Below are 18,602 nucleotides of genomic sequence, written 5' to 3' on the forward strand. Positions count from 1 at the left end.
CCTCCCTTCTCATCTGATTAGTTAATAACTCTACTGTTCTCGCATTGCACGATGATTTATAAATTATTTATTACAACTTCAGTTGGCCAGTCTTGCAGTGATTTGGCAAACAAAATCTGCTCAAATGAAAAATAAATCTTAAAGAGAAACAAGGAGTTAATAAACTATATAAATATGTATTTTTCTCCCACATAGAAGTATAAACAAAGCTTATACCTGGTATGTGAGTGGTGGGGTTATGAATAAATTTTATTATATTCTTTATATTCTTTGGAATTTTTCATATTTTCTACATACCACTTAAAAGAAATGACCTGAAACCAAATAATTGTTCAATGGATGCCCATCTTTGTTCATAGTGGCCAGAATGGAAACATTGTAAATGTCCACCAACTAATGAATGGATAAATAAAATGTGGTATATCCATACAGTGGAATATATTCAGCAATAAAAATGAATGAGGTACTGATCCAAGCTGCAACATGAAAGAACCTTGAAAACATTATGCTAACTGAAAAAAAGCCAGTTATGAAGGACCACGTGTTAGGTGATTCCCTTTATATGACATATCCAGAATCGACAAATCTACAGAGACACAAAAATTAGTGGCTGCCTAGATCTGGGGGTGGGGGAGTTGGGGATTGATAGCTGAGAGGTGTGGGTTTTCTTTTAGGGGTGATAAAAAGATTTTAAAATTGATTATGCTGATGGCTACACAACTCGGTGAATATACTAAAAGTCACTGCTGAATTGTGTGTGTTTTTTTAATATGTTTATTGATTTCAGAGAGGAAGGGAGAGGAGAGAGAGAAACAGCAATGATGAGAGAGAATCCCTGATTGGCTTCCTCCTGCATGCCCCACACTGGGGATCGCCCCACAGTGGGGATCAAGCCAACAACCCTGGCATGTACCCTGACCAGGAATTGAATCGTGACCTCCTGGTTGATGGGTCAATGCTCAACCACTGAGCCACGCCGGCTGGGATGAACTGTATACTTTAAGTGAGTAAATTGTGTGGTATGCGAATTGCATCTCAATAAAGCTGTTAAACATATAAACCTAGAAGGCTGGCAAAGAGCTCAAGGTATTGATCCAAAGATTCTCTAATCCAAATGTACCGAAGAAAGTTACCTGAATACTTTTTACATCCATCCCCCTTAACTTTAAACATTGTACTTACTCAGTTGTTAGGGGAGAAGAAAATATCTAAAATAAAGTCAGAAAACAAGGAGGGTAACCCACTTTCTTGTTTACTCTCTAAAGGCAAATAAGAAAGTACTTTTAAGAAAAATAGAGGACACCAAAAGTGACAATGACAAAGAGAAAAGGAGACAGTAACCAGAGACATGAGTAATATATAAGCAGGCTTGTTAACAAAAGAACATAAGGCTCTTGCCAAGATCTGGAGGAGTGACCAGAGATGGTGTGAGGAGGGTTAACCAGGAAGTCGAGTGGAAAAGTGAGGACGAAACAGAGAGGTGGCAACTATTTTTAGTGAAGTATAGTAAACATACAAAAAAAGCATATAAACCAAAGTATATGGTTTAAAGAACAAAATAAAATGAATACCAAGAAACAAAAACAGAACATTACTAATCCCCCAGAAACTGCCTGTCTATTCTTAACTCTATCCTTCTTCTTCCTCCCCCACCTATTAAAATAGTAGCAACTATTTTATTTTTTATATTTTTAAAGAACGGTTGACATACAATATTATATTAGTTTCAAGTGTACAACATAATGATTTGACATTTATATAGCTTATGACCATGGTAAGTCTGGTAACCATCTGTCATCGTATAAAGTAATGATATTATTGACTACATCTCCTATGCTGTACATTACATTCCTATGATTTACTTACAAGTTTGTACTTCTTATTCCCCTTCATCTTTTTCGCCCATGCCTCCATATCCCTCCTCTCTGGCAACCTCAGTTTGTTCTATGTATCTATAAGTCTGTTTCTTTTTTGTTGTGTTTGTTTCTCGGATTCCACATATAAATTAAATCAGGCAATATTTTTCTTTCTCTGGGTTACTGCACTTAGCACACTTAGCATCATACTCCCTAGGCCCAGCCATGCTGTCACAAATGTTAAGATTTCATTATTTTTGTGGCTGAATAATATTCCATTGTGTATTTTCTTTATTCATCTTTTGATGGACACCTAGGGTGTTTCCATACCTTACCTACTGTAAATAATGCTGCAATAAACACAGGGATGTATATATCTTTTTTTAACTTAGTGTTTTCATTTTCTTTGAATATATACCCAGAAGTGGAATTGCTGGACCCTATGGTAATTCTATTTTCAATTTTTTAAAAATTTTTTTGTTGTTTGTTTTTTGTTAATCCTCAGCTGAGGATATTTTTCCATTTATTTTTAGGGAGAGTGGAAGAGAGAGGGAAAGACAGAGAGAAACATTAATGTGAGAACATATCAATTGGTTACCTCCTGCACGAGCCCTGAGCAGGGCTCAGGCCAGGGAGGAGCCTGCAACCAAGGTATGTGCCCTTTACTGGAATAAAACCTGGGACTCTTTGGTCTGCAGGCTGATGCTCAATCCAAACCAGCTAGGGCCAAAATAATTTTTAAAATGAATATATAATATTCCATATATGAATATACTATAAAGTATTTATTCATTCTACTGTTTATGGATGTTGGGGGTGATTTCCAGGTGTTTTGGTGTTTCTTTTTTTTATATATTTTTTTATTGATTAAGATATTACATATGTGTCCTTATACCCACGTTACCCCCTACCCACCCCCCGCTCATGCCCTCAACCCCCCCGTTGTCCGTGTCCATTGGTTAGACCTATATGCTTGCATGTAAGTCCTTTGGTTGATCTTTCCCCCTTACCCCCACCCTCCCCTACCTTCCCTCCAAGGCCCGACAGTCCAATCAATGCCTCTCCGTCTCTGGATCAGTCCTTGTTCATCAGTTTATGATGTTCATTATATTCCACAAATGAGTGAGATCATGTGGTATTTATCCTTCTCTGACTGGCTTATTTCACTTAGCATAATGCTCTCTAGTTCCATCCATGCTGTGGCAAATGGTAAGAGTTCCTTTTTCTTCTTCCTCTTCTTCTTTTTTTTTTTTTTTTAAATATATTTTATTGATTTTTTTACAGAGAGGAAGGGAGAGAGATAGTTAGAAACATCGATGAGAGAGAAACATCGATCAGCTGCCTCCTGCACATCTCCCACTGGGGATGTGCCCGCAACCCAGGTACATGCCCTTGACCGGAATCGAACCCGGGACCCTTCAGTCCGCAGGCCGACGCTCTATCCGCTGAGCCAAACCGGCTTCGGCATCTTCTTCCTCTTCTTAAAGAATACCTTTCAGCATTTCATATAATGCTGGTTTGGTGGTGATGAACTCCTTTAGCTTTTGCTTATCTGTGAAGCTCTTTATCTGACCTTCAATTCTGAATGATAGCTTTGCTGGATAAAGTAATCTTGGTTGTAGGTTCTTGTTATTCATCACTTTGAATATTTCCTGCCACTCTCTTCTGGCCTGCATGGTTTCTGTTGAGAAATCAGCTGACAGTCGTATGGGTACTCCCTTGTAGGTAACTGACTTTTTTCTCTTGCTGCTTTTAAGATTCTCTCTTTGTCTTTTGTTCTTGGCATTTTAATTATGATGTATCTTGGTGTGGTCCTCTTTGTATTCCTTTTGTTTGGGGTTCTCTGCGCTTCCTGGACTTGGAAGCCTATTTCTTTCACCAGGTAGGGGAAGCTTTCTGTCATTATTTCTTCAAATAGGTTTTCAATATCTTGCCCTCTCTCTTCTTCTGGTACCCCTATAATTCTGATGTTGGTACGCTTGAAGTTGTTCCAGAGGCTCCTTAAACTATCTTCGTATTTTTGGATTCTTTTTTCATTTTGCTTTTCCGGTTGGGTATTTTTTGCTTCTTCGTATTTCAAATCTTTGACTTGATTCTTGCGATCCTCTGGTCTGCTGTTGGGAGTCTGTATAATATTCTTTATTTCAGTCAGTGTATGCTTAATTTCTAGTTGGTCCTTTATCACAACATCGAGGGTCTCACTAGATTTCTTGAGGATCTCACTACATTTATCGGCGGTTTCCATAAAATTCTTGAAAAATCTTAGAAACGTGGTTTTGAACTCTATATCCAGTCGTTTGCTGTCCTCCATTTCTGTCATTTGTGACCTGTTTCTTTGTCTTCGCATTTTGTCTGCTTCCCTGTGTTGGTAGAGTGGTTTTGTGTGCTAGGTGTCCTACAGAGCCCAGTGGCTCAGCCTCCCCAGTTACCTGAGGTGGACACTCTTGGTGCACCCCCTTGTGGGCTTTGTGCACAGTCTTGTTGTAGTTATGCCTTGATTGTTTTAGGTGTCACTGGGAGGAATTGACCTCCAGGCCAATTGGCTGTGAGAATCAGCTGTGTCTGCAGTGGGAGAACTTCTGTGCTGAAGACACCCTTCTGGGGCAAGACTTGCTTCAGTGGGGCTTTGGTGCTCACTGAGTCTGCCCCCTTAGTGTGTTCCTTATGAATCTGAGGAGTTGTAATCTGGATGGTCCCACTTTGACCACTGGGTACACTGGCTCTTGGATCTAAGGAGGTGCTAATTAAGCCTCTTCCTGAGGTTACCCAGCAGGAGCTACGAAGAGATATGCAGATTCCCCTTCCTTTTTTGGGGGTTTGGGGGTGCCCAGATGAGGCCCAGCTGTGAAGCAATGCAAGCTGCTGTGGGGCCTTGGGCCTTCTCTTGGAAGTTCTGGGTCTGTCTGGCCCAGCTGCAGTTTGTTAGGTAATTTTCAGGTTGCAAAGGACCCGGGCATTCATATGCAAAAGCCTTTGCAGCAGCCTGGATGGGGCGGGGTCTCGGAATCAACAGAGCAGAGCAAGCAGCTATGGCTGATTCTCAGCCCTGCCCTAAGGGGCCACGCGTCTCAGTGTCCCGGTAATTGCTGCTAGCACCTCTGAGGGAAAGCCACCCTCAAGTTCCGAGTTCTGCCTGCTGCCAGACCGTCCAGTTTCTCCCCGTATGAGCCCTGGGACCCCAGAGATTTCCCGGAACCGGAGTTCAGAGCAGTCGGGAGCTTGTGACTCCCTCCAGATTCAAAAAGATAGCCGCGTCCTCAGGTGCCTGCCCCTTTCCCCGTGCGCCGGAGCCTCCGTACCTCTGTACTTTACTTCCGCAGCTCCTCTGAGTCTGTGTGCTCTTCTCTTTCCTTCTAGTTGTAGAATTTCCACTCAGCCAGCCTTCCTGTGGTTCTGGATGATGACCGTTCTGTCTTTTAGTTGTATTTTTGAAGTTGTTGTCGGAGGCAGCAATTTCCGGTGTTTACCTATGCCGCCATCTTGGTTTCTCTCTTGGTGTTTCTTTTTTGTATTATGAACAATGCTGCTATAAATATTCTTATACATTTCTTCCAGTCACATGTGCAAGAGTTTGTCTAGGGCACATGTATTTACTGGTGAAACGGCTAGATTATAGGACATTGTTGTAGATTAAACATGGCTACAATTCCTTTGGCATTCCTTCCAACAAAAGGAGCATATTTTCCCCCTTCCCTTGAGTCTGGGTTAGCCTTATAATCTTTTTAAGCTTAGGCCAGTGGTCGGCAAACTCATTAGTCAACAGAGCCAAATATCAACAGTACAACGATTGAAATTTCTTTTGAGAGCCAAATTTTGTAAACTGAAACTATATAGGTAGGTACATTGTTATTAACTTAATTAGGGTATTCCTAAGCTGGACTTTGCTAAAAACGTCCTCAATCTGATTGAGGTACGTTCGCTGAGGTCGACCCCTTCCAACTCTCCCATCCACACTCAGCTTGTATACTTGTTTCGTCTATCTCCTTTCCGAAAACCGACTTCTGCGTATGGGCCACGAAGTTTCAATCGCACTGTACATGCGCGCCTGCATGTGGTATTTTGTGGAAGAGCCACACTCAAGGGGCCAAAGAGCCGCATGTGGCTCACGAGCCGCGGTTTGCCGACCACTGGCCTAGGCTATAGATGACTGGCAGCTTCCACTTTCTCTCTCTCAAAGCCGAATGTCATGCTGCAAAGAACAAGGACAGATTACTAAATAATGAGAGACCATTTGAGAGAGGATCTGCAGGGTGAGGCCATTTAGGACAGTTCAGCCTCAGCCAAGGACCCAGCTACATGCAACTATATGAATGATCTCAACTTCCAGTATGGAGAGCAGAAGAAACACTCAACCCAAAGATCTGTGAATAATAATAAATCATTGGTTTATCTTTTAATTGTTCTCTTTAATCTATCCAGAATTTTTGTATATGAATTGAGGTAGGGATCCAATTATACTTCTTCCCATATGAATAACCAACTGCCAAAGTCTGAAAAGGCCATCTTTCCCACAGATATTTGATGCCAGCCTTGTTCAAGCCTGAGTCTCCTGCCCTAGCCAGTTTGGGTCAGTGAATAGAGCATCTGCCCTTGGACTGAAGGGTCCTGGGTTTGATTCCAGTCAAGGGCACGTACCTCTGTTGGGGTTGCAGGCTCTATCCGGGCACTAGTCAGGGCAAGTGTAAGACACAAGGAACCAATGTGTCTCTCTCACATAGATGTTTCTTTCTCTCCCCCTCCCTTCCACTCTCTCTAAAAAAAAAGTCGATGGAAAAATCCTCACGTGAGACTTAATAACAACAACAAAATAAAGATGGAGTCTCCATAAATAAGTAGATCTCTTTCTAGGAGTTCTTTTCTGTTCCATTGACCTACAAAAATTGCAGTGTCTTAACTATAATAGCTTTATCAGTCCTGATAACTGATAATGCCAATACTTCCAATTTGTTCTTCCTCAAGAGTTTCTTGGCTATACTTGAACCTTCAGCTTTTCCACATATATTTCAGAATCAGCTTAGCTAACTGCATAAGTAAAATCAGTTGGCATTTTGATAGAAATTGTACTAAGTCTAAAATTAAATTTGGAAGGAACAGACATCTTTATTATACTGACTGCTCCAATCCATGAACATGGTATCACTCTCTAACTATTTAAGACTTATTTAGTATCTTTCAATAAATTGTATCATTTTCTACAGAAAGGTATTATAAATCTTCTGTTGGCTTTATTTCCAGGTGCATTACTGTTTTTAACTTTTTATTTGTAAATAATTTCTAAGAAAAATTGCAAGAATAAGAACTGTACAAAGAATACACATATATCCTTTGCCCAGATTCATATATTGTTAACATTTTGCCCTACTGCTTTAGCATTTATGCTCATTCTCTCTCTCCCTTTCTCTTTCCATGTATCTACTTAAATGCAAGTTGAATATGTCATGGCCTGTTATTTTACATAACCACTGTAGAGTTACCAACTTCAGTAAATATTACATTGATACAATAACTACTTTTATCTAATATACTGCCAATATTTTAATTTTGTCAATTGATGCAATATCCTTTTTAAAAAATATGTATTTTTATTGATTTCAGAAAGAGGAAGAGAGAGGGAGAGAGAAACATCAATGATGATGAGAATCATCGATCAGCTGCCTCCTGCAGCCCCCTACTGGGGATCAAACCCACAACCCAGGCATGTGCCCTGACAGGGAATCGAACCATGACCTCCTGGTTCATAGGTCAACATTCAACCACTGAGCCACGCTGGCCGGACCAATAATACCCTTTAGAGCAGCGGTCACCAACCTTTCGGACCTCATGGACCACTGTTTGGCGACCGCTGCTTTAGAGTAACTTTTGCCCTCCAGTACATAATCTAGTTTAAGATCAGATAGTGCATTTAGTTGTCATATCTCTTTAGTCTTCTTTAAACTAGAACATTTTTGCAACCTCTCTTGTCTTTTATGATATTGACTTTTTGAAGAATATAATGCCACTTATTTTTAAAAATGAATGCCTCTTACTTTGGATTCAACTGATGTGTCCTTATGATTAGATTCAGGTTATTTCCAGCCAGAATATAAAATATTATGTCCACAGTGTATCACACCTGGAAGCACATGATGTCCATCTGTACTTACTGGAAATATTAATTTTGATCATCCAATTATGATATTATCAGATTTATCCACTGTATAATTACATTTCTTTCCCTTGCAACTAATATACAATCAGTACAAAGACACTTAAGGACCATTATTTTTTTTTTTAAATATATTTTATTGATTTTTTACAGAGAGGAAGGGAGAGAGATAGAGAGCTAGAAACATCGATGAGAGAGAAACATCGATCAGCTGCCTCCTGCACATCTCCTACTGGGGATGTGCCCGCAACCCAGGTACATGCCCTTGACTGGAATGGAACCTGGGACCTTTCAGTCCCCAGGCCGACGCTCTATCCACTGAGCCAAACCGGTTTCGGCAAGGACCATTATTATATTTTTATTATGGAACTTTCAAATATATTCAAAAATATAGAAAATAGTATAAGCTCCCTTGTTTATTTAACAATTCAATAATTATCAACATTTTGAGTGATTATCAGAAAGCACATATCAGAGGTCATAAAATTTCACATGTAAATATGCATCTTTAACTTTTACATAGCAATGTCATAATTACAACTAAGAATATTCATAATAATTCCTCTATATTATTCAGTATCTACTCATATTCAAAGTTTTATAACTATTTCATGTCCCATATTGCTTCAGAAAGCCTTATTTCTTTGCCTCCAGTCTAGCTGGCTTGATTCCCAGTAGGATAAAGGACATCTTTCTCCTCATTCAGAGTCTCAGGCATGGCTGAAAGAAAGGCAAAAGCAGCCGCTCCTCTTAACCTGAACGCTGGGTCTGTACTGCTAAGGAACTCCTCCATCTCCAAAACATTAGAACTGGGAGGAGGGAGGGATCCTCAGTACATAGATAGAAGGACGAAAAGAAGAAAGGAAGGAAGGAAAGACCCCAAATTCCTCAGTACATAGTTGGCTAAAACTTACTAATGTAGAGATAACCTATACTACAATTTACCAAAGTTCTCTGGTACCTGAAAATCAGAATAAAGGTGATAAATTTTTAAACTACTTTATTATGTTTTGAAAACATATTTTTATTGATTTGAGAGAGGAAGGGGGATGGAGAAAGAGATACAAACATCATGATGAGAGAGAAGCATTGATTGGTTGCTCCCTGCACACCTCATACTGGAGATTGAGCCCACAACCCGGGCATGTGCTATGTCTGGGAATCAAACCCTGACCTCCTGGTTTATAGGTCGAGATCTAACCACTGAGCCACGCCGGCCAGGCTATTTTTAAAAAGAAAATCACTTTAAAAAAACCAAAACAGCCGAAACCGGTTTGGCTCAGTGGATAGAGAGTCGGCCTGCGGACTGAAAGGTCCCAGGTTCGATTCCGGTCAAGGGCATGCACCTTGGTTGTGGGCACATCCCCAGTAGGGGGTGTGCAGGAGGCAGCTGGTCGATGTTTCTCTCTCATCGATGTTTCTAACTCTCTATTCCTCTTCCTTCCTCTCTGTAAAAAGTCAATAAAATATATTTTAAAAAAAAGAATCAACCCATCTACATACAAGAATCCTATATAATAAAGGCTTAATATGCTAATTGACCGGTTGTCAGGTCAACCAATCAAAGTGTAATATGCTAATGATATGCTAAGGCCACTCAACCGCTCGCTATGATGTTCACCGACCATCAGGGGGCAGATGCTCCGACTGGTAGGTTAGCTTGCTGCCGGGGTCTGGCCGATTGGGACTGAGCCAGATGGGCCAGACATATCCTGGAGCCCTCCCACAGTCCCTCCCAGCTGGCCAACCTCCCGCGTCCCTCCCTGACCCCGATCTTGCACCGGTGGGGTCCCTCGGCCTGGCTTGTGCCGTCTCACAATCCGGGACCCCTCAGGGGATGTCGTAGAGCCAGTTTTGGCCCAATCCCTCAGACCAGGCCGAGGGACCCCACTGGTGCACGAATTCTTGCACTGGGCCTCTAGTTCAATATATGATAGAGGTGGGATTTCTAACAGGAAGGAAAAGATCACTAGTCAGTCAACGGTGCTGGGACAACTATAAAGCCAATCAACTAAACCAGAATGAAGTGGGTTTCCTAATTCAATTCCTATGCCAAAATAGTATGCAAAATAGCATTTCATCTCAAAAAGATGAAAAAATCTGAGATTCAAAGAAAATCCCAAAACAAAAATACTAGGTGAATACTTACCAATGAAAAAAATTTTTTAAAAGATGTTTTTATTGATTTAAGAGAGAAGGGAGAGAGAGAGAAAGAAGGGAGAGAAGGAGAGAGAGAAACATTGATAAGAGAGAAACATCAATTGCCTGCCTTCTGCATAAGCCCCACTGGGGATCAAGCCCCCAACCTGGGCATGTGCCCTTACCAGAATTGAACCAGCAACCTCTCTGATGCATGGGTCAATACTCAACCAACTGAGCCACACTAGCCAGGGCCCAATTTTAAAAAATCTTGGCCCTGGCAGGTTTGTTTAGTGGTTTGAGTGAGGACCGAAGGGTCTCGGGTTCAATTCCTGGTCAAGGGCACACCTCAGTTGCAGTTTTGGGGCATGTGTGAGAGGCAACCAGTTGATGTGTCTCTCTCACATAGATATTTCTCTCTCTCTCTCTGTCTGTCTCTCTTATGCCCCCTCCTCCCTTCCTTCCACTCTGTCTCTAAAGATCAATGGGAAAAATATCCTTGGATGGGGATTAAAAAAATAAAAATACAAATCTTGGTTTAAGATGGCCTTATAGGTTTGCACAAAAACACAAAAGCCTTAAAAGAAAAGACTGATAACTATGACACAATAAAAACATATTCTACATGATAAATTACATAATCAAAGTCAAAATACAGTTAACTGAGAAAAATATTTGTGATACATAACATAGAACAATTTTTTTTAAAAATAGAGCTCTCAGAGATCAATCAAAAACTTTATTGTGTAAGCCAGGCAAAGAAAAAGATACAAAGATGGCTTTAAGCCAGAATTTCTCAATTTCTGTACTACTGGCATTTTGAACTAGATAATTCTTTGTTATAGAGAGCTACCTTGTCCATTATAGGGTATTTACCAGCTTCCTGGACTCCAACTATTAGACTCCAGCCTCTTAATTTTGGCAATCAAAAATGTTCCCAGTCCTGGCCGGTGTGGCTCAGTTGTTTGGGCATTGTCCCTTGCACCTGGAGGTAACCAGATCAAGGTACATGCCCAGGTTGTAGGCTCAATCCCCAGGGGGGGACATACAGGAGGCAGCTGATCAATATTTCTTTCTCTCCCTTCCTCTCTCTCTTAAATAAATAAATAAATAAATAAATGTATGTTCCTAGATATTTTCAAATGTCCTATGGGGGTCAAAAGTGCTCTTTTGAGGACTATTGCTTTAAACATATCAAAGATCCTCATCCTCACTCATGATCCAAATTTTTACTATAATGAGGTTCCATTTTTTCTCTAGATTTTTATGATCAAAACAAGCATTTTTATTATCAAGCATTTTGCCATTTGCCAATGTGTTGGATTAGAAAATCTCATTCATCCTTTTGCAGCGGTGTGCAACCTTTTTAGAGGGCTATTAGTATTAGCTATCAAAATTTAAAGTGCATATATTTTTTGATCCAGCAACCTTACTTCCAGGAACTTCTCACGTGGATATACTCAAATATGTGCAAAGAGGTGAATATGTGGATAATCATTATAGCAAAGATGGTGTAACAAAAAACTAGAAATGATCTGATATCCAATGATGAATCTAGTTAAATATATTGTGGTACATCAATAGAATACTATGTAACCATGAAAAGGAAAGAAGAGTCTGGCTGGTGTTGCTCAGTGGTTGAGCATCGGCCTATAAACCAGATCATGGTTCGATTCCTAGTCAGGGCACATGCCCAAAGTGTGGGCTCAATCCCCAGTGGGGGGCCTGCAGAAGGCAACCAATTGACAATTCTCTCTCATCATTGATGTTTCTATCTCTCTCTCCCTCTCCATTCCTCTCTCTAAAATCAGTAAAAATATATTTTTAAAAAAAGGAAAAGAAGAGTTATATGTATTGAAAATGTGTGTCTAAGACATATAGGTACAAATAGCAAGGCCCAGAAGAGAGTTTGCTACCATTAAAAGTTGTGTATGCAATGCAATCTACAGAGGATGCATTATAGAACAGTACACTTAAAACTTATCCTATATAATAAAAGGCTAATGTGCAAATTGACCAAATGGTGGAGTGACCGGTTGCTATGATGCATACTGACCACCAGGGGGCAATCGCTCAACACAGGAGCTGCCCACTGGTGGTCAGTGCACTCCCACAGGGGGAGCGCCACTCAGCCAGAAGCCTGGCTCAAAGCTGGCGAGAGCAGCGGCGGTGGCAGACCGGGCAGAGGGACCCCCCCCCCCAAGTGCACGAATTTCATGCACTGGGCCTCTAGTATAATCTTATTAACCAATGTCAACCCAATAAATTTAATAATTTTTAAAAATGTGGTGTGTGTGTGTTTAGGTAATATACAAAATCCTATCCTACCCTATATAATAAAAGGGTAATATGCAAATCGACTGAATGGCGGAACGGCCGGTCACTATGATGCACACTGACCACCAGGGGGGTAGATGCTCAAAGCAGGAGCTGCCCAGCCAGAAGCTGGACTGATGGCTGGTGAGCACAGCGGTGGTGGTGGGAGCTTCTCCTGCCTCCAAGGCAGTGCTAAGAATGTCCAACTGCCAGATTAAGGCGGGAGGGGGAGCGGGGGGCGGGCCTAAGCTGTCAGTTGGGACATCCCCCCAGGGCTCCTGGATGCAAGAGGGCACGGGCAGGGCTGAGGGACCCCCCCCCCCCTCCGCCCACCATGCACCAGGTCTCTAGTATATTTATAAATGCACAGAATATTTTGGGGAAAATACCAGAGGGTAACAGAATTGTTAGTTAAGGATGACAAAAACTCACTTTTGAGCTGTTTAAATCTTTTGGCCATGTGTTTGCATGTTTCAAGCAAATCACATAATGGACATGCTACTTAGCTCAATACACCCATACTTTATAGAAACAAAGCAGAATGGTGGGTTGCCAGACGCTGGGGAAGGGGGGAAGTTGTTTAAATGGGTATTGAGTTTTCTAAGTTGAAAAAGTTCTAAAGATTGGTTGCACAACACTATGAATATACTTTTTGTATATGATGTTGTTAATCCTCACCCGAGATATTTTTCCATTGATTTTTAGAGAGAGTGGAAGGGAGTAGAGACAGAGAGAAAGAAGCAGATTGGTTGCCTCCTCTACGAGCCCCTACAAGGTCAGGGGTCCCAACTTGCAACTGAAGTACAAGCCCTTAAATGAAATCGAAAACTGGATCCTTCAGTCCACGCTGGGACCATCAATCCACTGAGCCAAACCGGTTAGGGCTGAATATACTAACTACTGAACTGCACACTTAAAAATGGTTAAGATGGCAAATTTTATTGTGTATTTTACCACAATTAAAATCTTTTTAAAGCGAAAAAAAATCCCTGGACAAAAATATCTATAAGATTAGTTTTATTTGTTACTAATTTGAAAATCACTTTTTAAATATACCATTATTTTATTATTCCAGAATTGAGCGTTCTGCCCAAGAGAACAACGCATTGGGCGCACAAGTGTGCCAATGACCTTTCACCTAAAACTTTCATGCCTTCAGCTATTGCTCAAGCCAAGATGGGGCCGGCCCTACGGGCGGCGGGGAACCCACTCAGGACACTTTACCTGCGGGAAAAGTTTATATATGGCTGCCACCCTGAAGTACACAACTTTGGGTTACTTTTCAAGCGTTATCGCAATTCTAGGAACACTGGGTCCAGCGCGATCCAGCATTCCGGAGCGCGACGGGCAGCTTCATAAACCCTCCCACCACCGCGGCCGCCGCCGGGCCCTCGGGCCAGCCACTCAGGCGCACTCCGCGCGGCCCGGTCTTTCCCCGCGGCTCCCCATCCCCTTACCCGGTATTGGGTAACATGACTTTCGCCGCAGTTCGGAATCGGGGGCAACAGCAACAGCAGCGAGTGTGTAGTGACAGGCTGTCCTTTCCTCCGCATTTAGTCCCGCCCCAGACCCCGCCCCGAGGCCCCGCCCCGAGGTCTGCGAGGACGGGGTACCGGAAGCCGGACGTTGCTGAGTGCGCTTGCGCACGCAGTGGGCCCTCCCGGCGCTCGGCGCTCGTTACCACTTCCCTTACCTGGCCCTGGAAACCCGCTCTCTGCGCAAGCGCCGTGGGAGACCACCATGCCCCGCCCCTCTCGCGGGCTCTACAGTGACAATCGGTCTCCAGCCCGCGCGTAGATCGCTGGGCGCGTCACCTGCTGCGTACGCCTTTTCATGGCCCATTATGGACTCCTGGTCACGAGGCTGCGTTCCTTTGCCAGCGGGGTCTCCGTTTGAGTCGAGCTTTAGGACCTTGATTCTGCCCTGGGAATGCTTTGCTTCTCGGACTTATCTCCTGCCATGTGCAAACCTGGGCGTCTGCCCGGCTGCCCACCCTCCCTCGGAGGCTGCCCTCAGGAACGATTTTCCTTGCAGATACGTTAGGTCCGAAGCCAGCGAGTGTCGCCTGTGGACTCCCACGGAATCTGGACTAAAGCCGGTCTGACCTCGCGGGGCTGTAGATGGCACTGGTGGGGGGCAGCTTCTGGATCAGAGCTCTTTGCAATAGTCACACCAAAGAATTCAGTTAACTCTGATTTTTTTACTCTTAGCCGATATCTAATCGAGGCAATCTCCAAACTCAGTGACGCAATAAGGTTAATTCTGTGATCCAATATTGCTTTTGGTAATACATCTTGGACATGACTCAGCTACCCTAATGAACTAAAGACTGGCATATATTTAGGTAGACATGAAGAAATTGCTTTGTATTGTGAAATGGTAGAACAGGATGATTAAGTTCTTTCTGGGACTAGTTAGAGAAACCAGCCTGGAGACTCCCTGAAGAGCTCTATTTACTCATTTATATCACTTGCCAGTCCCCTATAGACATTTGAATTTACAATCCATGATATGGTGTTTAGATGCTCGGGAGGAATTTTCTTATTCAACAGATATTAGCTCCTGCTATGTGCTGGTCACTGGAGCTACAGGCAGGGCAAAAAAGACAAAGGTCTCTGTCTATGTGGGAGGAATGAGGAGTAGCCAATGTGTACTTTAGACTATCCTATATCCTATATAATAAAAGCCTAATATGCAAATTGACCAAATGGTGAAACAACTGTCAAACGACCGGTCGCTATGACATGCACTGACAACCAGGGGGAAGATGCTCAACGCAGGAGCTGCCCCCAGCCTGCAGGCCCCAGGCCAGCCAAGGCAGGTGCAAGCAGACCCCCCCCACCCCACATCCCCCGACATCGCCCCACAGAGGGAAGCGACTGGGCGGCACCAAGCTGGCCAAGGCAAGTGCCAGAAGGGGCCCCCCAATCACCCACCAGTCTCCCCACAGATTAGCCCTGATCACTGGCCAGACCTAGGGACCCTACCTGTGCACGAATTTCATGCACCGAGCCTGTAGTTGTAAATATGAAGTGTTTTAGAAGGATTATTGATAAGGACTGTCATTAAAAAAAACTATACTCAATAAAGTGAGTATAGAATGGAGAAAATATTTTCAAATGAAATATCTGATAAAGTTTAGTATCCAGAATATATAAAGAACTCTTAACTCAGCAACAAAAAGATGAACCCAATCGAAAAATGAGCAAAGGATCTGAGTAGACCTTTCTCCAAAGAAGTCATACAAATGGCCAGCAAGTACATTAAAAGATGCTCAACATCATTAATTATTAGGGAAATTCAAATCAAATTCAAAATGAGATTTCACTTTACACCCAGTATGATAGTTATAATAGAAAAAAAAGGAAAATAAGTGTTGGCCAGGATGTAGAGAAATTGTAACCTTCTTACATGGCTGATGGGGATGTAAAATGGCACAGCCACTTTGGAAAACAGCTTTGCAATTCCTCAAAAAGTTAAACATCTGTTACCAGCTACTGGATATTCACATGCAATTACATTTTTAAATGCACACCCGAGAAATGAAAACATTCAAAATAACCACCAGATGGCACTGTTATTTAAATATTCAAAATATAATACCACAAAATGTTAATTAACAAAATTGTGATAAATTATAACCTGATTTGGATTAAGGCAAAAATAGCATGAGGTTCTCTGTAGGACTCCCATAAAGGGGAAATAAAAAGAGGTATACATTTGAAATTCCTTAAAACTGCATCATTAAAATAGTACATAATACTCTACTTCATTTTTATATTATTTAAATTATCATAAAATAGTCAAGCCTGTCTTCACTTTGTGACTTCTAAAGTCTATTAAGTTTAATTCTCCAATATTAAAAAGTAATTCTCAGATACATAGGAAATTGAAAATGCCAACTTAAATTGAAATATCAAAAGTTAAAACATTGAAAACTTTAATATTAAATTATCAAAAAAGGACTCTTGTAGAAGAAAGACTCTTCATACCCTGGCCCCTTGTATAAAAATATACTTTTTAAGTGTATAATGAAGTAACATTCACATTTGTTGACCATAACCCACATAAGGATATAAATTTTTATCCAGACCCAAAATCCAGTTTTCTATTCTATTTTAATCTCTTATATCTTATCCTGTTCTTTTTAAATTGATCATAACCTAGTAAATTATTTTGATGACTCATTAATGGATCGTAACCTACCCTTTGGAAAGTATTGCTTTAGCCCAGCTGGCTTGGCTCAGTAGTTAAGCATCCACCTATGAAGCACGCCACCTATGATAGGCATGCAGGAGGCAGCCAATCAGTGATTCTCATCATTGATGTTTCTCTCCTCTCTGAAATCAATAAAATTATATTTCAAACAAATAAACATTGCTTCAGTGTGTTGTAATTTTTGAACTTGCCTTTTAAGATATCTTAGGCCTCTCCAGTCAAATATAAAATTACTAATTAATGGTCAGAGGCCAATAGAATGTGACTAAGAGCAGGTGGAGGCTTTCAATGGCTTTGAATGTCAGGGATCTCAAAACTTTCCATTTCATTCATCCACAAAACAGCCCACCCTAGTTCAGAAGCTTAAATGGGGAAATCCTCGGGATTTAGAGGGTATGACAGTTGTTTCTGATAATGTACCAAATCTTCCTCATAGGACTCCTAGTTTGCCTTTTGTTGCTCAATGAATTATTGCCAGTCATTATTTAATAACTAACTATTGGATATGAACCTCACTGCTGTATTTTAATGTCTACATATATCTGGTAATACATCATTCCAACAATCTAGAGAAAGTGGAAGTTTCTAATACTACCCTTCAGAGTTAATCATTGTTAACAGTTTGGCATATATCCTTTAAGATTTTGACATTTTTATATAGATGTTGATCATTTTTTTTTTTTTTATGTTGTTCCTTATATTCCACAAATGAGTGAGATCATGTGATATTTATCTTTTCCAACTTTTTTTTTTAATTAAATCTTTATTGTTCAGATTATTACATTTGTTCCTCTTTTTTCCCCCCATAACTCCCCTCCTTCCAGCTCCCACCCCACCCTCCACCCTCACTCCCCACCCACTGTGTTCATCCATAGGTGCATGATTTTTGTCCAGTCACTTCCCGCATCTCCCACACCCCTTTTTCCCCCAAGAATAGTCAGTCTATTCCCTTTCTATGTCCCTGATTCTATTATAATCACCAGTTCATTCTGTACATCAGGTTATTTATTCACTTGATTCTTAGATTCATTTGTTGATAGATGCATGTTTGTTGTTCATAATTTGTATCTTTACCTTTTTCTTCTTCTTCCTCTTCTTAAAGGATACCTTTCAGCATTTCATATAATACTGGTTTGGCGGTGATGAACTCCTTTAGCTTTTCCTTATCTGTGAAGCTCTTTATCTGACCTTCAATTCTGAATGATAGCTTTGCTGGATAAAGTAATCTTGGTTGTAGGTTCTTGGTATTCAGCACTTTGAATATTTCTTGCCATTCCCTTCTGGCCTGCAAAGTTTCTGTTGAGAAATCAGCTGACAGTCGTATGGGTATTCCCTTGTAGGTAATTGAGCCTCTTTCTCTTGCTGCTTTTAAGATTTTCTCTTTGTCTTTTGCTCTTGGCATTTTAATGATGATGTGTCTTGGTGTGGTCCTCTTTGGATTCCTTTTGTTTGGGGTTCTCTGCGCTTCTTGGACCTGTAAGTCCATTTCTTTCTCCAGGTGGGGGAAGTTTTCTGCCATTATTTCTTGAAATAGGTTTTCAATATCTTGCTGTCTCTCATCTTCTGGCACTCCAATGACTCTGATATTAGACCGCTTAAAGCTGTCCCAGAGGCTCCTTACACTATCTTCACACTTTCGGATTATTTTTTCATTTTGCTTTTCCAATTGGGTGTTTTTTGTCGAATCTTTGGTTTGATTATTGTACTCCTCTGGTCTGCTATTGGGTATAATATTCTTTATTTCAGTCCGTGTATGCTTACTTTCTAATTTCTTTATCGTAGCATCGAGGGTCTCATTAGTTTTCATGAGGCTCTGCACAAATTTATGGCAAGCCCTCAAAATTGCGATTCTTAGCTCCATATCCTCCATTTCTGTCATGTTTTTTTGTCTCCGCATCTTTTATGCTTTCTTGGTGCACCCCCTTGTG

The 18,602-nt window shown here is 41.3% G+C and overlaps 1 protein-coding gene across 1 annotated transcript in view; it reads right to left on the reverse strand.

Moving 5' to 3' along the window:
* Nucleotides 1–14,014, reverse strand: part of HSDL2 (hydroxysteroid dehydrogenase like 2) — a 38,964-nt gene extending 24,950 nt beyond the window's left edge. The window contains exon 1 of the mRNA XM_070430900.1: nucleotides 13,914–14,014. Coding sequence (XP_070287001.1) covers nucleotides 13,914–13,930 — 17 coding nt within the window. The 5' untranslated portion in view covers nucleotides 13,931–14,014. The remainder of the gene's footprint in view (nucleotides 1–13,913) is intronic.
* Between the last annotated feature and the right edge of the window lie 4,588 nt (nucleotides 14,015–18,602).

This window comes from Myotis yumanensis, unplaced genomic scaffold (genome assembly GCF_028538775.1).
Source record: "Myotis yumanensis isolate MYYU_CA2020_CCGP unplaced genomic scaffold, mMyoYum1.0.hap1 SCAF_12, whole genome shotgun sequence".
NCBI lineage: Eukaryota > Metazoa > Chordata > Mammalia > Chiroptera > Vespertilionidae > Myotis > Myotis yumanensis.